Raw genomic sequence first — 25,764 nt, forward strand, 5'->3', positions numbered from 1 at the left:
TACAAGGGGAGAATGACGTCCTGGGATTTGCTTGAGAAGCATCTATGGATGCAAGCCAGCGTTTTGGTCGCTTTACTAGCTGCAGCATCGCATTGCAGGCTCATGTTCATCTTGTGGTCAATTATGACCCCCAAGTCTCTTTCTTCTGTAGCGCTAGCCAGCGTAGCACTGCCGAGCTTATAAAGATGCTGCAGGTTTTTCTTCCCAATGTAGACTTCCAGCTGTGTGAGTTGGCAGGATACCCCCTTGGCCTTTCACTGGCCTCTGTGTTATACCCAGTTAGACCAAGAATAGGATTTTTCCCAAAGTTTTTGAGGTCAGAGGGATCAAAAAGTTAATCCTGAAAAGCAGATGTCAATGAACCCTTGATGGTTCCACCCTTGTGAAGGTCTTCTACTGTGACATTTCTTTGCAACTACACATGCAGTCATGAAAAACCTATCCTATGCCTCTTTACATAAGCAGACATATTGAGCCAAATGCATTACTGGTGCAATTGTACCAGATTCTGTGCACTTTTATAAAGGATGAACTTGTACTAGTATGAATTAACCCTAATCTAAGATGACCCTGAATTTAAGATATCTCTCAATAAATACATTCTATACAGGGAAAAGTTACAGATTTTTTAATAATGTTTCCAGGTATAGAATCTATTTATTGGAAGATTCTTTTAAATTTGCCTTTACCACAAGTGCAGTGGGGAAGGGAGCAGTAGGGAGGTAGGGGGTAAGGAGGGTGGGGGAGGGGGCAGGTGGTAAGGGAAAGGCAGTATGCAGGTGATGTGAGGACAAGTGGTCATGAAAGCAGGTAGCTTGCCCCTGTCACCTGGCCCCACCACCACTTACGCTCCTTGTGCTTGCCCTTTCTGCAGGCATGGAGACTTGTCCTCCCTCCCCCATTCCCCTCTCTCCTCCCTTTCCTCGTTTCCCCTCTGCAGCCTGGGACCCCTGCATCTCCTTTCCTTTTCCATCTCCTCACCCATAGCCTCGATCCCCCTCCCTCAGTGCCTCCTTCCCTCTAACCCTTGCTTACCTAGGCTTTGTTCCCACTCCACCCTGGGACAAAGAACACGGCCCCAGCCTGGCCCTGTAGCAGCAGTGCCAGCTCTGTGTTGCTGTTATGGGGCCAGGATGGGTCTGTGTTCCAAAACCCAGGATAGTGGTTTTTTATACTGCAGACCAGCACGGGAGCGGGATGGGGCACACGGAGCTAGCTGCCTCCCTCCTTGGGCTGCCCTGCCATCCAGCTTTAACCCCACACGTGACTGCCAGCAGCAGAAGCTGCTTGCCTGGGTGGACAAAGGGTGTCTGAGCAGTGGGCCTTGTGCCACGCCTCGGCAGCCAACCCTTTGCAGCCTGGTACCAGGCCGTGGCCCAGTGATTAGGAACCTTGCTCCAGGATGTAGTGGGAACAGAGCCTGCTGGTGCTGAAGCAAAGATAAGCAGGATGGGGAGGCGTACAAGGGGACAAAGGCTGTGGGGGAGGGATGAAGAAGTGGGGACAAGGGGTTCAAGATTGTGAGAAGAGAAAAAGGGCATGTACAGGTAGTGGGAGAGCAGGTAGCAGCTGTGGCTCCATCCCTGACCCAAGGACAGAGGCTCCAACTGGGCAGGTATATGGCACAACAGCAGACTGAAACTCAGCCAATTTTCATTTGCCTATCTAAGGGAAATTAGTTTGGCTAACACGTATAAGATCCCTATTTAATTAACTTTTGAAACATGGAAAAACATTGAGGGGCAGTATATGCATCAGGGTGGGCAATTATTTCTGGAAGAGGGCTGCTTACCAAATTTGGGCAAGCTGTCAAGGGTCACATGGGTAGCTCCACCCCTTGACAGGTGCCACACACCCTGGTTGCCATCTTGGGACCAGAAGTCCCACCCCCTAACCTCTGACCTTTGCCACCAGAAGTCCCTCCCCTTGCCCCCAGAAGTACTCCTTTCAGCAAGAGGTTTTGCCATCTCTATCATTTGTGCAAAGAGAACATTTGTTTTAACCTTAAAAGTATTAGTATTAGGCTCTATAGACTGGAAACCAGATGATGGCAGAGTCTCTAAGATTGGTTATGTAGGGAGGACTACTGCACATACATATTATCAAACACATTGCAGGATGGTACACTAATATACCAATTTTTCATTCTAGTCCTCTCCAGTCATTCCCACTCATGACTTAGTTCAAAATCTCAGTCTTACTTTATGAAGCTGTTAGAAGGCTGAAATTAGGACTGTTCCTTTATACATGGCTCTCCAAGACTATGCTATACAGTGTACAATTATAAAGATGGAAGGAAAGCAGCTCTGGTGCTCACTCTGAGGCTACAGAACACCCCATCAAAAGATGCATCTTTTGGGCTCAGTGCAAAACCAGCTTCCCACAAGAGCCCAGAAGAACAAAGTAGAGGAGAAAATAAAGGCCCAGTTCAAAAAAGGAAAAAGTAGGGGAGAAAGAAAAGAAAGGAAAAACAATCAAACAGTGAGCATATGCAATTAAACGGCAGGAGCATGAGACCAAAGCCCACTCCTATTTTAGTGTTTAATGATGCTTAGATACTACAGTTATTGGAATTCTATAAATAAGAAGTTTACATGTAGGTAATAGATCTTCAATTTCTACCCCTCCACACATGATTACCACCAACCCTCCTTTTGGACCCTCCATCCTTTTCTTCATTTATTTCCATTCTTGAGCTAAATGAGTACTTCCTTTTAGCTTTCTACATCCAGTAGTTCTCAACCTTTTGAGACTCAAGGCACCCCTTGGAAAATGCCAGCTTTTCGCATTCACTCATTTCTTGTCTATGGAAAAATAATAGAGCTATTCTTCAGCTGTAAAGAACCCAGAAAGACCACAATAGGGCAGAATGTTTTTGACATTACGGATTCCTATTTCAAATCTCTAAGTATATCTTGTGGGTGTCTGAACATCTAACAGGGTTAATATTATGCAGTACCCTAAAAGGATCTCATGGCACCCCAGGATTGTTAATCATTGTTCTACTTCCAGATGCAAGAACTTCTTATGCATTCACAGAACTTCTTTACTGCCTGTGTGTCAAAGGTCCTTCTGAGCTATCAGCCAACAGGTGTAGCCTAGTTGCCCTGATTTCTGCAGCCAATAGTAGACAAGGGCGTGATTCACATTCAGTGACTTGTGATATCCCAACCCAAATGACCAGGTACTCCCTTACAGCAGGCTGACTGGGGACAGGCTTTGGTGTGAGTTGGGATAGGTGCTTTAACTTATGCCTCTAGGAGTTGAACCAAGATGCCACTACATCCCACAGTATATTGTGTAGTGGAGGCTGTTTGTATTAATAAAGAAAGATATCTATTAAAGCTGGCCCTTACTAGTCTATGTGCAGCTTAAATCATAGTGCTCCATGTAGAAGTTTTAGAGCCCTTGAGATATTTTCCTGATACCACTTCATGATGAAAAAACACAGTATTCTCTATGTGTGGAATAAGGATATTATGGAAACATTTGTTTATTTACTTCAAGCTTTCATAATTTAGTAGTGAGTGCAGCAATGTGGAAAATAGCAGCAAGTCCTGGTATATGCTGAGCTACACTCAACCACTACTGTGTGTGTACATGCTCATGTGAATGTTTGTGTAAGCCCCTACTGTTGGCAAATTTTCCTATACAGCATCTGGAGAAATGGGATTTGAAAGTCCAAAATAAAGTGTGTCTGAATATTTTTGACTTCTAGCTATAATTCCAAGGAAACACAGGTGAAGACTAGTACTCATCAGCTAAAAATGATTCTTGGCTTCAGTTGGCCAGTTTTTGCTTGGCTTTCAAGAAAGTGAAGATGGACATCAAATCATTACTAGTAAGGAAAAATGTTGGGCCCTGATCCAAAGCCTGATAGACTTTGGATCAGAACCTTAAATGTTGCCTTATTAAAAAAAATATTTGTTTTATTTTCAGACACTGAGCTGCTGCATCTTTTTCTCCAGAAAGGAGGCCATGAAAACCGTCACTAACCAGAGGCCGAACAAACTTTCGTACAGATTTCAGTTGGTGGTTGACTACTGAGATCTATAAATGAACATTTCAAAAACCAACTTCAGACTGGACAAGCAAAGTTTGTACTGCTTCAGACTGGAAAAGATACTGCTAACAATGCTTAGGACACTAATGATCAGGCTGACAGTACATGAGTAACTTCCAGAATCCATACTGAGCACACTTTGTTGAGTAAGTCATGCATAAACTCCCTGGTATCCGGGACAAGTGGGGAATGGAAGATGCCGGATATCTAAAAATGCTGGTTACCTGAGGCCAGAGGTTTTTGGCCGGACGTGGAGCAGGGCGGGGTGGGGAGGGGACGGATGGCAACAGCCACACAAGGAGTGGCTGCAACGCAGGGTGCTGGGTGGCGGCAGCCGCTACAGGGTGTAAGTTTCCCCTCTCCGCCCCACCCATGTCTGGCTGCCCAGCCAGAAATTCCAGTTAATAGAGTGTTCTGGTTACCCAAATGCCAGATAACAGGGATTTTACTGTATATGATACAAGTGGAGCTGGCTTGGGCTTCTAGGGCAGAAAACGTCCCCTACACTGTCTTTCCTCTAATGGGAACATTACCTAAGTTTAACTATATCTTTAGCCTAGGCAAGTCTAGCATTTTCCTTATTTTTGAGATGGGAGGAATCTTTTGAAACAGTCTTAACCTTCTTCCATAACTTCTCTGTAGCTTCCTTTGACTTAACTCTACGCATTCATGCAGGCAGAAAGACAAAAAAAAAATGGAAACAGTCACACACAATGTTCACGGAAGATAAAACAGGCATTTTCCCAGTTCCTCACACAATGTTACCAGCAAATGAGGTTTCTTCATTTATTCATTCCTGTTTACATAATTATTCGTCCCATAATATGAGTTTCATGGACCTTGGGTAGAGAATTCATTTACCATACCCTGGATGCTTGAGAACAAGGGGTCCCAACTACTGGTTGTCAGACATGATCGGCCAAGGTAAGGCTGAAGGAAAATGTCAAAATTTGAAGATACATTTATAATCATTGGGGGGCGGGGGGGGGGGGCGCTACATCATGGATTTGTTAAGGCTTCATAGGTAGAACAGGATGTTTAATGAATGTAGCCTGAATAAATGTGATGTAGGAAATCAAACTTTAATTTGATACAGGTGTCTTTTATTTCCCACATGGGAAACAGTAGGGCAGCTCTAAAAATGCAATCCAATTAACTCTTTTATCCCCATCACTTTAGAAGCAAACAAAATACTTCTTAGGGTCAAAAGACGACATCTTTCAAACTAATCTGTTATTGGGAAATTTGGGGCTGACATCTTGTGAGAACAGGTCTTGGTTTTAGTACTGGAAAATAGGAAGACTTATATGACTTGGCTTCCCCCACGATTTCTGGTGGTAGACAAAACTTAATATGAGGTTGAAGATTACTGTCCAGGTCCATCTCCCCAGTAAGCCAGGTCTGCTGCTGTAGTAAACCGGGATAGCTACTTCAAAGTGTACTTCATAGTCCACTTCAAAGCAACCAAATCAATGTATACTGCCTCAGAATTAGCTTTCAAATGTGTTCCTGCTGTTATTGTAGAAAAACTCACATTTTTCTTGTGCCAACTACTTGTGAAAAATTAACAGTATTCTTATTATATATAGCTGTTATACCAAACTTTTTTCTTATAACTACAAAAAATTCCTTAAGTCTTCAATAGTTTGGATAAATGGCACCATAGTCATAGATTATTCTTAGACAATGCATAATAGTAGACATATTTTTGTTTCAAACAGTTTTCTTAAAACAAGAGAGTTCTTTTCTGACACCAGTTTTTGAATCCTTGTAAGGATTTGACAGTAGCTTATGGAAATACATTATTTGTCAACAGACATTTTTGATTTACAACATAATTCCAATATATGGTATTGCTGGACATGAATGGTTTTGATATATGTCCCCTTATCAGTTTTCATATGCTACAAAAACAAGGACTACGGTATCACAAATCATGAAATAGTAATTGTTTATAGACTTCATCGTTTTCCTGGGTAAGAATCTTTATATTGAATGGAGAAGTATAAAATGTTGCAAATTAATGTGACCATTTTTTTCCCACTAGGAAAACGTTTCTAATTATTATATACAAATTTAGTGGCTAAAAAGTAACCCTTGATGTTTCAAAAAACTGTTTCACTTTGGATTTGCTCCTTAGGAGGAGAAAGTCACCATGGCTACTCTGTAATATTAAAAAACAGTCAAAACTAATTTTTACATCTTCTGTCTGTGTGGACCTAGGGCTAACTCCAGTAAAGGACGTAGGTTCTTAAAGGAATGAAATCCAGAACTGCAAGTGAAGTGCTCAGGCTCCCTGTACAGTGTGCAGGGAGAGTTAGGCAATTCAGAATTGCATCCAAAACAGCCAGCTTATTAAGCAGGGATCTGTTTGCAGTCAACATGTTCAGAGTGCAATGGCCTAGAGCTAACCAATAGGGAAATGCTGAGGAAAGAGAGAACTCATCCATGTCATGAATTCCACTTCCCTCAACACTTCATTCAGGGCTGCAGGCACTTCTTCTATCCACTCAGCGTCCACACCCCAGAACCCTCTCTTGAAGGTGAGAAGTAAAGGAGAAGGTGCTATAGTTCCCCTCTTATATAATACCCTAGTGGTTACAGGACTTGCTTAAGATGTGGGAAATCTGGGTTAGCTTCTTTCCTTTACCTGGGGAGGCTCAACCCCACCATCTCCTACTTCACAGAAGAATTCCCTAACTTAGTTTAGTGTATGTGTACTTGAGCATGCACATGTATGTTGAAACATGGGGTGGGGAGGCGGGGATGGGAATGGGAGGTGCAGACACTCCCTCTCCAACTGAAGCTGGCTAATTTCATGGAATACATTCAAGATTCACTGGTCCAGAAAGACAAAGCAGAAAATAGGGTCACTCTGTAGCTTAGTGCTTATGTCACTTACTACGGGTGAATTGATGCTTTATACTTAGATCACAGTAAGAGCACTTAAAATGTGTGCCCACATGTTAAAGCTTATCAACTCATGCTAAGTGCCCTCTGAGTGTCTCAGGGTGCAGACAGAAGTTTTCACCTGATCTAGCCACAGAAAGCAGTTTATAGCTGTGATGACAGCTGCAGACAGCTTTCAAAATGGCCAATTGGGTGAAAATCTGACCCCTCACTGCACGTGGGGTCAGATGAAGACATTTTAAAACAGAACGTCTTCTGTAACTTCTGTCTGCACTGCCAGCCAGGTTCAGAACGGGAAGGGGGAAAGGGAGTGGAGGGAATTAGGTCTGGGATGTTTTCAGTCCCCTTTGGATGGTAGAGTAGGTGTACTGGGAGGCCCTTCGCTCCCCCCCCGCCCCGAGGTGTGGGGGGGCTCGATTTCACCCACCCTACCCTCCGGTAGGGACTGAACCCCCCCCCCCCCAATCTAATTCTGTCTGCTTCCTCTCTGAAACTGGCAGGCTGGGAGAAAGGAGGGACCACTGCTAGGGGAAACTGGCTGCAGGCTTCCAGCCAGCTGCTATAGTCCCCTCTCTCCTGGAACAAACAGTGAACTTCTGTTTGCTCCAAGGGATCACTATAATTCAGAACACTTTCTGCAAAGTGTTCTGACTTACAGTGGGGAGCTGCACTTCTGTTTGCACCCTTCAAGTTATGGAACTTTAGTTGACAGTTAACTGTAGTCTGTGCTACCTAGCTTGGGTAGGCTACCTTGCTTGATAACTTCAGTCTGCTCCATGGAGATAAAAGCAACTTGCATCCCAGGATGCACTACTCCCAGTCCCCCCCACCTCCCACCCAGAGAAAGGATAGAACCCAGTTATCCTGGATCCTAGCCATGCCCCTGCTTACCAGCCCTCTAGTGGCAAGTCAGAGCTCTGCAGGCAAGAAATGCTATTAACCCTTAATGTGAGACTGCAGCTGCCAGGACAATAATGTGTATACAGTGATGGAAAAATAAAACCCAGTGCTTCAATTAAAAACTCACCATTTCAATTTAGGGGGTATAGAATGCAGCCCCTTGTCATGTGTACGAGTGCTCCTATTGTCCAACTCTTATTAAGGCTGTTCTGAGCCTGCCATAAAAGCAAGGTAGCAACATTGCACATGTTGAACACATATGCGTTGTTTCTGACACTTTTAGAATGTCAATATAAGTTGCTGTGATGTTACAGAATGGCATGATTTTCAATTAGATAGAACATCAATTCTTCGAACTATGATTTTTATTTAGCTGTAGGGGTTTTAGCCATGGTTGTTCAAATATGTCCACATGAAATATTTATATAGTATATATAAATATATATTTAATAGATATAACAATCCTACTGTCAGCCAGTCAGAAAAAAAGGGCAGGGTAAGCTATAAAAAGTGCTTGTTTTTAAAAAACTCAAATTGCAATTCACAGCATTTTAAGTAATGCTATACAAATTGCTATATACTGTACGTTGCAATTCTGAGCTTGAATAGTACTAAAAATTGCAACTAAGGGCAAATATAAAGACACTTGTTTAGCATGCAAAGGCTTAGTCAGTACTATAAGCAATATGGCAATCTGCATACCATTACATATATAGCTTTGTAATGTAATTTTTACTTTACATATTGATTTCTACACACACGAACAAGCTTGACTGTAGCTCCATTAATTTCAATCATTATTAAAAGAAAAGAATATCACATAGAACAATCTAGCAAATACGCTGGTAGATTTAGTAGAGATGCGTGCACAGCTATGACAATGTTCAGACCATCACATGTTGCCTTTATATAGTAGATGCTAACCCTACTGTACCATGTACCATATTTTATTGCATAAAAATGTCCTGAAATATAATTTGTACCTTATTTTCAAAAGGCAGACTGAAGAAAAAAAGATTTTTCTAGAGTTATGGCTATATGTACAGCAGAGGCAGAGCCAAATTCTTCAGCTTGCTCACTCCCGTCCCTGTCCTGCTTATTTAAAGCTGAAATCCTAGCTGCTGCTGAAGACTTGTCTCTCTCATTTTGAAAAGAGCTAGAGTCCCCAAGGCTGTGAAATGGGAGGAGAGACACTGGGAAAAAAGCGTGTGCAGTATATAGAATGAGAAAATATAATATTTTAGATGGCATTTCAAATATTGATTGAAATTTCGCAGAAAAAAAAAAAAATCAGCCTGAGGGAAAACATCCATCTTGTAAAATTTCAGCTTGCTGAACATGGTGACAGTAGAAGCAACTGAAAATATTGTCTTTTATGATGGGAAAAGTACTCATCTGGGTTCCCAGACCCATCTGAAATCACTGCTATACAGTTCTTATCTTAGCACAGCTGAGATTCTTATGTATACTAGTACTGAATAAATTACCATGCTCCTTTCCCTTTACTGCACAGAACAACTGAACATGCTTTCTCAAACGCTGGACTTCATTGTTAATGGTGACTTCAGGCCAATGTAGACCTGAACATCAGAACTGAGATCAGATTGACTTTCTTTCCTAATGTATGGCACAGCCCACTTCCTAGGATCATTTGAAAATATCTTCCTCATTTGGGAATATCATCTTAGCAGAAGAAGCAGTAGCAGTAAATTCTGCATCAGTTACATTTGTCCCTCCTGCCTTCTTCATCAGATACAGTGTCATCTCCTTTTTATTGAGTGTGTTGTTATTGTAGTGTGTGAGAGAGACCAGAGTGCACATTCTAGACCTTTTGGTACCCTAACAATCCAGGGGACTAAATACTGAAAGGGACTTTCAGATCATGTTCCTATTTCCATATGAATGCAAAGGAGACAATGACTACAGTGAGAGAAGAAAAACATTATAGGGATAAGGTGTCTCAAAGCACTGGAGCAAAAAATCTGGGATTGTCTGGGCAAGAAGGAATCTGGAACTGGGAACAGTTGGAGGTAGATAAGGATTCTGAAAAATAGCAGGGGAGAGTGGACCAGTTGGGCAGGGAAGCAGACAAACTATGAGTAAACTGAGGGTGGGGTCACTGTGCAAAGGATCAAGGACAGCAAGCCAAGGGGAGAGAATGGGGCTGGAGCTGTTTGGGCAAAGAGATTGGAACTGACAGCTAGCAAGGAAAATGGTTGGGGGGACGGGGGAGGAAGGGGTGTATCTGTGACTGGGGTGAAAAACCTGAAGAAGAAGGCTGGAACTATGTAAGCAAGAAGAATGGGACTGTTACAAGGAACCATGGATGGAAAAGAGATATGACTGGAAAAGTGACAGGTTGGGGCCTAAGAGGTGAAGCTGCTTAAGTGGAATAGTCAGAAGAGCATATAATCGTTTGATGACTGTGCAAAGTCAAACACTGAAAAGTCTAATGTTAGAAATGTCAAGGTTAGAGCACTTGGCTGCTGAGTATCCAGTCACTAGTACAGGGACAAGTCAGTTAAATTTGCCAAACTTTTTACAGATTATCACAAATTGTGTTTTCCTCATTTCTGGATACTGAATATCCGTCAGGCAGAATGCTCACAGCTGCAGAAGTAGTCAGGTGGTGCTATGCTGTACATGATAAGGACTCTGATACATCAGACTCCAGGGCTCTGAAACAGGGCACCTAAAATGAGCAGCAAAACTTTTTACCTTAATCGCTCCATGTCTCAATTCCTCGTCTGTAAAATGGGGATAATATCCCTTACCTTACTGGGGCATTCTGTGGATATATTAATTTCTTTGAGGTGCTAAAATAAATGGTATCATAGAAAACTGATGAAAATAAGTTTGCCTACAGAGCAGGGTTTAAATAATGTACAATTAATAATGTATGAGTTTATAAATTGAACAGTAAGGATAAAACAAAATACTGAATTAGTGATCATTAAGTGAGCACTGCCCATCCCATGCACCGAATGAAATAGAGGGCTTGTGGAAAAAATAATATGTAATCATGTCATTAAACACTGTAACTAAACACTATACAGTATGTACACACTGAAGCTGAATTAAAAGCTGCACAGGCTGTCACCTTAATTCCTTAAGTTTTTAGAATCTGACTTTGCAACCTTACTAATGTCTTCCTTAACGTAGTTTCTCAGATTATATTCTATTTAGAAAAGATGCAATCCACATGATGAATATTAATAAAATATCACACATCCACTTTGTTTTTACATGCTTATTTATAGACCCGTATCACCTATGGTGCCATGTAAATAATTACGAACAGCAATACTATATACTGAAGTAACATTTCTATGCATTTTATATCCTTGTGTCAAATCCTACTTGTTCTAGTTATTTTGGCAGTCCTTCACTAGCTTCATTTTGACTATTTATGTAAAATAACCTCACTCATTCATCTTTATCTTATATTCCATGCTTTTTGGACAGAATTTAAACAAATGTTTAAAGCTAAGTAGATCCTTAAGTCCCACTAAAAGCAATGGGATTTAAGCATCTGCTTAGTAGTAAGAACATGCTTTCAGTGCTTTCCTGAACAAGGATGGACTCAAATATGCATTAAAGTGTTTCCCAGTACTGAATTCAAGCTCAATCACCATCTTTTTTTTTTAATATTTTGAATTTTTTTAAATAAATGAACCTTCCTCATAAAAGACCATGCTGCCAATTTTTTTGCCCTGAAAAGAAAACAAGTGTAAAATTCATAACTTTACCTTATCAAAATTAAACAATTTTGGTTTCATGTTAACAATGCATATTCAGCAAAAATAACAGCCTAGGTTATTTTCCCAAGTGAAGAGCTGGCTTCATAATTCATTTTACAATCCTCAGAGTGCACTGATCTTGTTTGACTCGTCTTTTATCAATAGGTAAATTATTTAAAAAAGTAAGAAGTATTGTACAGTAGAATGCTCATGACGTTCCACCTGTTTGTAAAATCCCACTCTAGAGAGAATGACTATATATGGAACTTTCTAATATAAGAGAAGAATATTTATTCTTACACCTTTAAGCAAATATGCTTAATACTTGTAAGTATCAATATTGGCTACAGTTTTCTTATACAAGATATAACACAGGAAAGCTATGGATAAGGTGACACTCATGTTTCTGAATTTAGATACCTTGAATTTTAATCTTACAAGGCCCTCCTACTGAAAAAACATGAATAAACTGTAAATGAATGTGTAGTTAAGCGTCTTGTGTAGAAGTGCCCTTAGTGTATGATTTGCAGTACAGTTTACATTTGGTTTGTATACTTCATTTCTGCACTATGAAATTTCATTTTATCATGGGAATGTTTGCACAGTAATGCTAAATATGATATATTTGTACAATGATTGCAATTTAAAAGTTTTTATATGCTTTAAATAAAAACAGATATTTTATGTGAGATACCAGAGTTTTTTCTATTAAAACTGTGGATGATTGGATATTCTGTGATGCGGAACAATGTGCTTTATCTGTTGGCATAGGTCAACCTTTTACTGATGACTAGGAATGGACACACTATGTCTGCACTGAGAGAGAACTGTTTGTGTTGAGTACTTGAGCAGTGGATGGATAGCGTAAATTTAAGATGGTAATGAGCAATGATATTTACATTAGATACTATGGTGATGAGCACCATACAAATCTGAACATGGTTTACAACCTGTCATAATATATATTGGGTTACCTTGGATACAAGACTTGCTCTATATGCAGCTAACTGCTTCAGATACTCCTTCTTTGCAGCTTCAGTTTTCTTTTTGTATACCTATGAAAAATAGAGTTATAATTAATCTGTTTTTGTTTTGATATATTACCAACCTGTCTCATGCTTCTTTATAAAGCCATTCTAATTAAGCAGCCATTCCTTCCTCTTCAGATTCTTTAAAAAGGCGGGAAAAAAGCAAGTAAAACATCAAACACTTAAATAAATAAATAAATAAATAAATTCTGCTCATGTAGCGAGAAATCCTTTCCTCATACAGCAATACAGGTATCTGAGGTTAGTAAGAACCTCCTTATTACCACAATAGCTTTAGTTATTCTAAATGATATTTTCAGGCTGGACTGCTAGGGGTGGAGTCTGTAGCTCCAGATTGGCAGATCAATTACCTTACTCTAGCACAGTGACTCTCAGCTAGGGCCCCCTGGGGTACTGCCAGATCCTCTGAAGGGTGCTGCAAGGTATGAGGAGATAAGCAGATAAGCTCAGGCTTGTTCTTGACTGGCCAACCCCCCACTGCACAGCCATTCTGCAAGGAAGTAAGCACTGCAAAGTATAACTGAGTTTTTTAAATTGGGTGCCACTCAGTTCACTAAAGTTATGGGAGGGGGAAGGGCAGAGTGCCTCAAGTCAAATGAGGGGTACTCCAAATCCAAAAAGGTTGAGAACTGCTTTAGGACATATAAGAATGGAAGGACTAGGGCTGCTGAGCTTGGAATAAAAAGGAGAAAAAGAGATGCACAGGGCATTGGGAGCCTTTCTCCCTTCATTCAGCAAACTACTGGAGAATCAGAGAAGGCCAATGGATCCATTAAGTAATGTTAATGTAAGGTGCTGTTCTAGTTTCCTCCAGTAAAGTTCTAACCAGCTTTTCAAGAAGGTACATCTGTTCCTACATATTTCAAGTCACTATTCTGTCTAAAGTACAATACAAGCAAGAAAGCATCACACAAGAGCTTAAAAAGCTTCAAATTTCTGGACTAAAGTTTATTTGCTAGATTGGGCCAGACATCTAGATGCTATGGTAACAGGTGCATTAAAGATACTTTAAGCAGATATTTAAGAAGCTGAGAATGTGCTCTGGGTCTGCACCACCCTCTCAATTGTAACCTTGCTCTCTGACAACCAACCACTTGCTTCTGTGGATGCAAGGGAAGGAGTTATGACAGGCTAAGGAAATTTGCAGTGCTGCCAACCCATGTGATTTTTATCACTAGTCTCTCACTTGAGTCATGTAATGATATGAAGATCTCAGCTTTCATTTAAACACACAAAATGAGTCTCTAGCCCTCTTAGTGTACTGCTGTTTTGGGACACGCTTAGTCCATGTGCGCTAGCTCCTGGGACCTAGCCACAATACTGCAGGTCCATACACAACTCAATAAGCTCCTTCTCTATGAACAACTCTTCCATTGTGGGTAAAGACCATTCTCCCTGGGGCTCTGCTTATTTGGGCTACTCATTCATGAAGTGTAGGATGGGAAAAGCCACTTAAAACATCTTTGGAACAGACTCATGAATTCTGCAGTTGAGAGGCACACACATATACACATATCCCCTATACTGTAAGGTAAGCTTTATGAAACTTTAAATTGATCTCTTTTGATCCTCTTACTTTTCAGTAAAGCTAGAGAAGTCTCAAAATGGGCAGCATCTGGAAACTGCAGGCTGCACATACACAGAATGCTACAATTCCAAAATACAAAATCAAAGCAAAAGCATTAGGCTGGAAGCATCTAATGCTGCATCATTTTTATAAAGCATATTCTGGTGAAACGTCTTTTACTTCATCAAGACTTTGGTTTCAGAGAAAGAACACTCCTAAGAGCTGGCTGGTGTGGCTGCCTCAGAAGTTGCCTAAAAGAATTAATGACTTTTTTTTTTTTTTTTTGTAGCCAGGAAAGCAAAAGATTGTAAATGGAAAAAAAAAAAAGTCCTGGGATACTAAAATTGTAACTATATAAAGATTGGCGGGAGGAGAGAGAGGGGTTTTTTTTGCCAGAAAGTGCATGTCTGCATTCTTATGATTGCTCCAAATTAGGATAAATATGTGGTCTGGAGTGGTTTCATATTGTTTTTTAAGGAAGTGGTAACATGTTGCTTTCTAAGTTGAAATTGTTTGTGGTTACTGGGAAAATGTACTGTTTGCTTTGATAATGAATTGACAATTAGTTGACAATCTGCTCCCAGTTGCTAAAATGAAATTAGCGTGACTTACAGAACAAAGATAAATTTAAGTTGTACTGTACATCTGAATACATCTGTCTCATTCCACTTGCTAGATTTTAAAAACACCACTGAGCACAATAGCATTGTAAAACACAAAGTGAAGCTCTTTAAGGGATCATGTAGGGTTTTATTCTGATATTTTAGTCCTGCTTTAACTCATCAAAAGTCTTATTTCGCATTACATGAGTGTCAACATTTTAAGCAATCATACTTCCTCCATAGTCAAAACATATGGAAACTGTTGTCTAAGATTGATTTTCCTCTCAAATTGTGGTGTGCAAGAAGACAATCTCCCTTTGCAACACAAAGCTAACAACAGCTTTGTACCCAAACATTACCACCCCATATGTACATCATCACATAGTCTTTATTTAATTATTTCCCAACCATGTATGCACAGCATACCTTTTCATACTGTATTTCATACCTTTTTTTCCTTGGGTGCTTTTGCAATTTCTTAATGGTGTAAAGCCAAGTAACTTTTTTTCAGGTTACTATTGCAATTGACCATGTTACAGGGTATCATTATGATGGCTGCAATCCACAAACCCTTTACCTATTGAGGGCACTACAGCCTGTACTAGTATTCTGTATCTGTCTCATGATTCCCTTAGAGGTGTGTCATTCAAGCTGTACATAATTCTACTATGAATGGTTCTTCTTTGTCCTGGGTATTTTTAATATATTATTCTCAAGCATGAGAGCTCAGGGTGCTACTATACACTTTTTCAGTCCTCTTCAACAATCCAAAAGTTTAGGCAACTTTTTAGTGGGTGTTCAAATACTGATTGCTGATGATTATTTTAACAGCAGAGTTTGGGTGGATTCCAAACTTCAAAGCTGGGGAGTTGGCTAGCATCAGTAGGGATGATGCTTAGTTGACAGGAATATTCTCTGATAAACGGTTCCAGTTCTAAGTCCCTGTTCTAGTTTGAACTTTTCAATGAAGCACAGCCCAGTGTAGAGACTAGCAATTTTAGCAGTATTTAAAACAAGCAAAGTGCCCTCCCATCCTCATTTTGCTGCTCCCATATTACTAGCCCTGAAGCTTAACTAGTTTTTTGCTATAATACAGTTAATAGAAAGGCAGACTTGGACAACAAAGGGTTTGTGTCATCATTCAAGTGTGCTCTGGATACTAGTTAAAATATTTTTGTTCCACAGTTAAAAGACAGTGAAGAATTCTGAAACACATTATTTTCAATAGCATATTAAAAAATGTTCCTAATCTGAAATGCAGATTTTTTGTCTTTTGCTGAAAAGCCATAGACTACTTATAACATTACACTGGTAATACTTATTTTAATGCTGTCTTTAACACCACAAAACACACTCATGAGGTGTACTTTACCTACTGAAACAAGTAAAGACTGCTGAACAAGTAGTAGCTTGGACAGTAGGGTGTTTTAGTAGAACCAGGCCACTTCTAGGTTGTTTTTAAATTAAAGTAATAATTAAATATTAATTATTCAATGTCAATCGATTCTCATTTGGCAATTAGTGGTCCATTTAGATCCTGAAGATGTTTATTTTTATATACAATATTTCAATCTACATATTTTATGAGCTGAGGTAGTTAGATATTAGCAGACATGGCAACATGTACAGGATCAATTTTCTATGGAAGTCCCTACAGATTATGGCATATTGCATCTACACTTGTTCATCTTTACACGAAAGTGCTGCCATTATTTCTCCACTGTGCATCACAACTGGAAATTCACGTTGTTTGATGCATAGGTTTTTAATTTATTACTTGTTAACGTTTCAAAAATGCAGCCAGTAGCAGAGTTCCAGGTATATCTACGGAATGTATTAAGGCACAAAACTATGCCTCCAAAATAAACAAGTACCTGCCCTTCTCAGTGCCCTCAAGCACAAGAGATGGGATTTGAACTCTACTGCTAGGGAAATGAATATCAGAGTTCAGGCCTGTACACTGAGAAAGTCCTGCTACCAGTTACAGTTAGGACCCAATAATCCAAATTCACTTTGCCAACCATAACTATTGACCATGCCTGCAGTGGGAACCTTTGCAGAGGGTTGTACCATTATTAATGAGGATGTATAACCTCCAAGCTTTATTTGAAGATTAACAGACTGTGGGATCAATGGTTAGGCAAAAGTATTGCGCAAATGTCAGATATACCAATCAAAACTACAATACAATATCTGAATTGCTGCAATACCAGTTTATGTGCAGATTGTATTTTATGCATTTCTGAACCTATATATCTTTTGTCTATAGACTGTAAGCTCCTTGGAGCAGCTCCAGGTCATCTTTGCATAATACAAAGTTGAACAGTCTCTGCTCCAAACAAACATCATAAATACCTGATGCATCATTTTTTGCCATCAATTCTTTATGAATTTAACTTCCTCCTGGAGTTATACCACCACCTTACATTCCACTGGACATGTCTACATGTGTGCTATCAATGCACAGTAAGGTCACTGCGCATTAAAAAAGGAGCAGTAAATTGCCCCTAGGGGAAGGGTCTACATATGCTCTGGCTTGGGAGCAAATTTGCTCTCAACCGGAGCAAGTGAGACGAGGGAAGTTTCTGCCCCCATGCCCTACTCTGCCTCACTGTACCAGCCAGGGGGAGCTCCAGGCTCCCCCAGATGCCAGGCCTGGGTTGGCAAGGGGTAGGGGGCTGATCCCAATCACCATGTCAGGAGTGACAGCTGTCCTGGCAGCTGGGACTGCTACTCCCAGCCACATGGGGATGAGATCCAATCCCCACATGGCCAGGAGAGGCATTCCTGCAGGGATGCTGCCTGGCAGCCACATGGGGATTGGGAGGGTCCTGATCCCCACATGGTATGGAGAGTCATCCCTGCTTGTTGGGGATAACCATGTGGGGATTGGGAGGGTCCTGATCCCATCTGGCTGGGAGAAGCATCCCTCCCTGATCCCCATATGGCTTCCAAGAAGTGTCCCTGCCAGGTGAGAACACCTGTCCCCACTGCGTGGGGATTTGGTCCTAATCCCCACTTGGCTGGGATGCAGCAGTCCCAATGGCCAGGACAGCTCTCCCAGCCATGTGGGGATCAGGACTGTCCTGATCCCCATGTAACGAGGAGACAGCTGCCCCTGCAACCAGCACAGCCCCTGACACATGGGCTTAGCTCAGCAGCAGTGGGCTCCTTGCTGCTAGGCCTTACTGGGAGCATACTGTTCCCTATCGAACACCATGAGATGCAAAATCTGCAGGATGCATTTAAATGCCTGTGTACACATTCCTAATTTTGAGTATCTGGGGGCTCATGGAATGTCACACTGTGGGTACTACAGTCATGGGGGTTGGAGGGACTGATATTCCCCATAGATAGACTCATCTCCAGAATTAATTTTTCATACTGGTTAGACTTGAAAGACAACATGTGAATCTTTTAATGTTTAAGATGCACTGTGAGCCTCATTTTTATTCTCAGCAGTTACCTAAATCAGTGGTCTCCAAACTTTTTTGATTGCGCACCCCTATCAGTAAAAAATTTTTGAGCATGCACCCCCAATATATGTATATTTATATAAATATAAATAGAAGTTCTAATATTTTCTTCCCACACCCCAATAGATTGTCTTGCACATACCACTTTGGAGATCACTGACCTAAATGATTGGTATAAGGCATAACTCCTAATGGGAGTTTTCTTGGAGTTATATAAATGTGCCTGGAAAAATGTGATAGATATGTCCAAACCCTAAAAAAAAGGTACTACTATTTAAAGTGGCAAATCAAAGAGCAGTATCATCACGTTAGATCTGTTTTAGTGACTGCTAAAGAGTCATTACAACTTTCAGAGAATAAGACTACTAAACCTACGCTGTTGTCCAGAACTAAGTCCTATATTTGGATTTCCTTCCTTCTCATTGCTGAACATCTCTCTTCAAGCTTAGGACATGGATAAATGAGCAAGTTATATGGGTAAAGGAGAGCAGGCCATCAAGCATCAAGATGTACTATGGGGTAAGAGCAGGCACCATAACAAGTTACTGGGAGTAGCTGACACACCATACATCCTTGCCCTCTTTTACCTCATGGTAACTTGTTCATGTGTCCATACCCAAAGAGAAAGCTGAATTTTTTTCTAAGTGGGAGGTCCAATCTTTTTATGATTCAGTGAAGGCACCTAGAATTATACAAATTCTGCTAAAAGGCATCAGCTGTAGAAACATTCCACAGAACTAGTTAATGGAAACAGAAAGTTACCATTTAAGTTTTAATCTATGTACATACTGTAACTGAAAGAGGCCCAGGGCTAGCTATATGGCTCAGCAGTCTCTTTGACTAGAGAGCATGAAAATAACATTGATGACATATTAGAGGATTAAGGAAAAGAATTCAGTCTTCCTGGCAAGCAGAAAAAAGATCACAGGCCAAATTCAGCTCTAGCACAAGCAGTGCAACTCTGCTGATTTCACTGGAGCTACCACCACAGAATTTGACCCACTGAGCTCAAAGTTGGCCACTTCTAAAGGTGAGATTGTTTTTGCATCAACTGTGAACTTTAGATAAGAAAAAACAGACATAATTAGTATGTGACGTGATTTCCACAGTAAATACTGGAGCTTAGCTAGCTATACTTTGAAAAACTGGATCTGAACACAAATGGGCCATAATTAGTTTAATTATATCTGGCTGACTATACTCCTGATTTAGTGCCTAACTCCTATAGACTTTTAGTATAGAGGATAGAAGAAGAACAAGGAAGAAATTAGCATGATTATTCATGATATGTATTTTAGTAGGACCTAGAAGCTAGAGTTCCATGTTGCCCAGCAGTTTACCCAAAGAGACTGACTGGTTTTTGGGGGCTGGGACTAAATATAAGTGAACATCCACAGCTCCAGAGTTATGTGAAATATTTATTTAGTAGTTATGTCTACTGAGTGCAGCACAAGGAAATAAATTCAGAATTGGTGTGGAAGGCTGACATGCTCCACCCCTTAAGCACTCCTGAGAGGCTGCCCAAAGGAAAAAAAACTGTCAGGTGGGCCCAGGAGAGGCCAATAGATTCATGAATGTACAATACTTAAAATGCCCTATGTAGATGATGTTCAGCAATTGCTATATTGATCTACATGGGTTTGGTTTTCAGTAGAAATCTTGTTTACTCTGGCCTTGTTTGGGAGGGAAGGAGAGATTTCATCTGCTAGAAATGTGAAAAAAATTACTGTGAAATGTGAAAAAAAAATCACTGCAAACTTGGGGTCTGACGCTGCCCTCTTCTGAATTTAGTGGCAAAACAAAGAATATTAAATGAAGGCAGATGTGGCTGTCAGAAATGTTTAGCTTGCTAATCTCATACAGAACATTAATACCTTATATATGTGTGCGTATATGTACATACATATAGATAAATAGATCTATTATATGTCTATACCTATGTCTATATATAATGGACCTATTTTTGTTCCAGGGCATTAAGTCCAGCTGCTCTCCTAGGAGGAGAAAAGGAACAAAAAACAGTGTGAAAAAGGATTAAACTGATTAAAACAACCTGGTGTTATTTTTAATGCCGCTTGTGTTTATCTAGAACTTAGGGAAGATTTGTTTTCCCTTTTTAATAGAAAAAGGGTGAAAACAATATGAAAAGTCTTCACTGTTATAAAAGTGGGGGAAGGGAAGGAGCTTTAGTTTCACTGATAGCAAACAGAGGAAAACACTCCCTCTTTCTTATCAACTGAGATCTCAACACAATGAGGTAGTTTTTATTGTGGTTGTTTCTGAATATATTTTGTTTTCTAATTCATGGTGGCAGTATGTACACACAGACGTTTCTTTGCCTCTACTCTCATTTAAAGCAAAAATAAACGTTAAACCCTGAATGGCTGTCTTTCACCCATAAAACAGAGTATAGGAATAATTTTGCGGTCCTCTTAAAAGGATTCTATAATTATTCTTTCGAACACAGTGTTTGCTAAAAAAACCAATGGCTACCAAACTATAATTTAAGTACATGACATGAAAATTGGGGGGCAGGAAAACATTGGTCATTCCCTTACATTAGACTTGTACTGCAGGTGTAGTGGCTTCATTTCATAACTATAAATCCAGAAAATAAAATCCAGTAATGAATAATAGGTAAATGTTTTGAAAGCACTGCTGAGTATCATCACTTGAAAATCAGCATTTCATTTTTGCTATTTCAATGGCTATACTAGGCCTGCTAGAAAACTATCCTGTAAATTAAAGGTTAGAGATCAGTCATCACATGCTATAAACTGTCATCACGTCACTGAAGTCAATGCAGCTATGGCATGTTAAACCAGCTGAGGCTCATCACTGCAGTTTCAAAGACATATGAGGGTTAGATATTCAATTCCACTTGAAAGGCAATGGGGTGCTGGGGGCCTAGCTCCTCTTTGAAAAACCTCTGCCCTAGAATACAAATATTACACACGTGATCAGATTACACCTAATCTTCAGCAAGTACACAATAGAAATTGAAGCATGTACTCAGTAACAGCTGGTATTATGTAGCTGGCTAAATCTGGAGAAGAGCAACATCTTGGTGTGCCTTAAGGATGCACTGCATGAGAATTCCAGTTGCTGCAGTCCCTTCCAGAGCTCATCCTGGAAAGATACAGGACAGTTTTCCATTTTATTCCTTTCCAATGTAGGTTTGTGCCTTCAGTACACCTTTGAGCTAATAACCTTGAGAAATCAGAAGGTAATGTATAAACATGGATTTACTTTTAAAATATTCAAATAAATATGGCCTTACACAGTACAATCATTCTGGAGGCTAAATGTTGATGAGAATTGCTGGTATTTTTAAAGACCTACACAAATTGCCACATTCTACCTTGCAATGGATAACCTGCTACTTTGTAGTATAAATCTAAAGCTTCACTGAGATCTGAAGAGTAACTTTAGGTAGTCACTGAAATTTTTTTAATGCTTGAATTAGGCTGGGTTATTTTTAGTGGACAAGATAGAAATCCTTGAAAGCTTAAAGTTTATAATGAAAATGCGCTAACAGTATCACAAATGTTGACACTAATACACAGGGACTTCAATTTATTTAAGTATTGGTTATATACAGCCCAAGTTCCACGAGATGATAAAGAATAAACTGCAGCATTTATCTAGTGGGTCTTTGAGCACCAATGAGGAGTAAATGATTTGATTTTGTTAGCTCAGAGGATTTGTCAGCTGCCTCATAAGTATAATTCTGGCTCTTCATATTCCTGCTGCTTCTAATTTAGCAGGACAGGCTCATAATTGAAGCAAATTAACTATTTACACTTGCCACTTCTACCAGGGGAAGAGGACACATCAGCAGGAAAGAATGAGTGGGAAATTAAATTCTTCCCACTTGTGTCAGATCTGCCCTTATATAAACACATTAACAGTAATTTCACGAGGCGTCAAACATAGGAATAAATACTGAAGGATAAAATAATGAGGTGTTGCTATTGAGCTGAACTGTTGCCGCTAATATTACTATTTATGAATTATGCAGCCTGAAAGAAGGCATATGTTACAGCACTCAAACAGTTGCTTTGCTTGTGCTATCTGATCATTCAGCTTCGGATCTCTAGGTAAATCCTTCTTCCTCCCAGCTACAAGGCCCAGCTACAATATTTAAGTAAACACCGCTCCCCCCCCATAATTTATTCATAGGAGGCAAATTCATAGAACTGTAGTGAAGACACTGACATTTCACCAGAGAGTAACTTTGAACACTATCCTGAATAGGCATTCAGTTCCTTTTTTAGAATAATAGCACATTTATTTAGGGCCTTGGCTTGAAGCTTTAAAGTCACTTGCATTATGTAAACAAGAACATTTTGTTTGTAATGTGCTAAATCTATTACAACCATATTGGGTCTCCAATGAAACTTAAGGTTCATTTAGTGCATTGGCATCTAGTTCTGATTTAAAATAACTTTCTTCTTCACTTAAAAAACAGAAAATTACCTAAGTAGTCTTTTTACAGAGCCTGAACCAGCCTTCTGTTGGAAAGCCAAAATGGCTCAACTATTTACTCAACTATTCATTCATTTAGCAGGCCAGACTGATCCCAGAGGGCTATTTTTCTCCCTTTTATAATTAAACTGTGCTCTAAGGGCAGTAGTATACAGAAATCTGGTTTTAAAAAAATGGGATGACACAAGCATGCTATTTACTTGGGGTGTGGGGCAGGGGGATAATTGGCCTAAAAGGCAGACATATATAAACCCACTGACAATCACCACAAACTGAAGCTATCATATTGAGGAAAATGTACGGCAATGGATTATTGGTAGATTTGGTTTGTCTGGATGCATCTACATGTGCACTTTACTGTGGAGTGGACTAATTAGCTTCATAGGAAAGTGTTACCATCTACATGTGCACCCATATTAGGGCACAGTATATTAATTAACTCTGCTGTAGGATGGTGGTGCCTGAGACAAGTATTGTCCTACAACAGAGCAGTTATGTGCGCTGAAAGTGCCTGAGACGAGTATTGTCCTACAACAGAGCAGTTATGTGAGCTGAAACGCACATGTAGACGGTCACCCGGGCTGGATGGAGCACAAGAGTGCTACAGTGTGAGGGCTGCCTGCCATCTAGCTCTGTACTGTAGCACTCATTTGCTTCAGTTAGCCTGATGCTGCCACCCAGCGCCCAGGTCTGAATCCCTGTACCCCTGCTAGTCCAGAGCTGCTCTGCCCCTGGCTCAAATTGCTACAATCCCAGGTGCACATGTAAATGCTGTGCCTCGGAGCAGCTGACTCTGGTGCAAACTGCGCAGGACTTTATTCAGTTGAAGCGACTGCACTTGTAGGTGCACCGTTAGACGTTTTATCGACAGCAAATTTGATTTGCCCCATCCTTCCCAAATGTAAATTCCTTCTCCTTATTTCCCACCAGCTTTAATTCTTACACATGTGATAGTATTTGGGAAGGAGCTACAAAAAATATCTAAGAAACCATTTGGAGTCCCTTCCAGTCTAAAAAGGACACTTCTACAAATATAACCATGCTATTTATAAAAGGTCCCTGAATGCTCAGAAAATAAATGAAATGGTTGATAATACGTGGCAACCTGGGTGGATCCAGGGCAGCAGTGATGGCAGTGTGGCACAGTGAAGAGAGCTCATTGTGCATGAGTCAAACTTCTGAAGTGGGTGTAGCTGACCTCCTCCCTTTGCTGTGATCCTGGATACCAGTGTGGCATCTGTTCATGCAACCCTGTAGTCTGGGGGTAAGCTCTGCCACTGCACGCTTTTCCTTCTCTTCTCAAATGGTAGGGCTCAGCCTCTGGATTCTGGAGTTGCGTGAAAGCAGGGAAACATCTTCTCTTCCCCTGCTGCTAAATTTGGGTGGGTGACAGGGGAGGAGAAGGGAGAACAGCAGTGACACTAACCTCCTGGGCTCCAGAGCTTCATGAAACCCCATGGCAACAGTCAATGAATTCATTTTGTTCATAGCACAGGCAGACCTCCCAGCAGGTGCTGCCCTGACATACCAGTGAGCTTAGACAACTCACTGTGCAAGTGGTGCACAGCCAAAGTGGGTGGAGCCCTCTGGATCCACTCCCACGTGCCACTCAGTGAAGATACTATTGACTTTTCAGGGTTGTGTAGTCATGAGGAGCTATGTTATAAGCATAGCTCCTTAATAACTTCAATCAGAAATCTTCCTTAAAAAGGAAATGCATCATATAGCTCATCATGTTTTTGCTTTTCCTCAGTCCTGCCAAATTTTCTCAGACCTCATTTCTTGGGACTTTCTGTAGCATGAAAAACGTATGGAACTTTTTTGCAAACTCTTTAAGGCTTGCAGTCTGGTATGATGGCTCATCAAAGAGCTTTGGGTTTATATATATAAAGAGAGTGAGTGAGTGAGTGAGTGTGTGTTTGTGTGTGTGTGAGAAATTTTATTATTACCCTATTTTCTCCAGAGGATTATCATTTTACACCCTGTGTGTGCTATGATTTCCTTTCCAACAGATTTATATTTAAGATGCTAGAAAAGAATTCCAGCTCTGGAAACAATTTGGAAGCTTAATTCTATTTTTAAGTTCCAGAATAAGCACCAGCTTCCAAAGCATAAAACCCTGAAGCTTCATGATAATTGCATTTTTTCAACACTATGGGTACGCACAATTCATAAATAAAGTATGCATCTGGTGAGAATATTATTGCTTCTTTATTTTAACTTTCTTTAGTTTCGGAGGCTTCCTCATAACAGCCAAACCCCATTCAAGTGTGCTCTGGATACTAGTTAAAATATTTTTGTTCCACAGTTAAACCCCATATACATTAATCCCTCCCATATTTAGAGTCCAGTTTTCATATTAACACCCCTAGATTTCAAACAAGTTCCTTGTATTCTGAAACCATAGAATTAAGGCCTTAAAATACAGAAGATACTGTATTCATAGGTGGCATCTTGTAGCCACCCTCATTGCTTTCACTGGGAAATTGAGTTTAAAGACAAATAGTTTAGAATATTCCTGGATTTTCCTAACTATTTCTTTACCAAGTCCTAATAAATCCTCATGAATAAGGTCTGTTAATCCTCATTTTTGGTCCCCAATGTAGTAGTCCCCAGTAAAGCCAGTAGGAGATTTGCTCAAGTGAAGCTGCAGACTTTGGGCAGCAGCTGTTAACAAGCGTCTCTGACTAAAGCTTCTCTGAACGTTTATTTTAGATTAAAAAATTAAAGAATATTTCTGATTTCAGATTCATTTAGGTTTATCCTCAATTATAGAGATAGGTCTAAGACTGAGATCTAAACTTCCAGAAAGTTCTTGAGAAGCATCTGCTTAACTGTGCTGTTCTTATTCAGAAACATTTCCAGCCAGAACTACTGAGCCACACCATTGTCTATTTTGGGAGTAAATCCATGAAAGGACATAAAACATCAAGGGTATGTAATAGGATGAAGGAGGAGGAGTGTGACCA

At 40.2% G+C, this 25,764-nt stretch overlaps 1 protein-coding gene across 2 annotated transcripts in view; it reads right to left on the minus strand.

Annotated features, from left to right (window-relative positions):
- Window positions 1-25,764, minus strand: part of TOX (thymocyte selection associated high mobility group box) — a 301,228-nt gene that overhangs the window by 19,398 nt on the left and 256,066 nt on the right. For both annotated transcript variants that reach the window (XM_019548450.1, XM_019548458.1), the window contains one exon: window positions 12,588-12,668. In XM_019548450.1, the coding sequence (XP_019403995.1) occupies window positions 12,588-12,668 (81 nt within the window). The remainder of the gene's footprint in view (window positions 1-12,587; window positions 12,669-25,764) is intronic.

Source organism: Crocodylus porosus, unplaced genomic scaffold (genome assembly GCF_001723895.1).
Source record: "Crocodylus porosus isolate Cpor-Errol unplaced genomic scaffold, CroPor_comp1, whole genome shotgun sequence".
Lineage (NCBI taxonomy): Eukaryota > Metazoa > Chordata > Crocodylia > Crocodylidae > Crocodylus > Crocodylus porosus.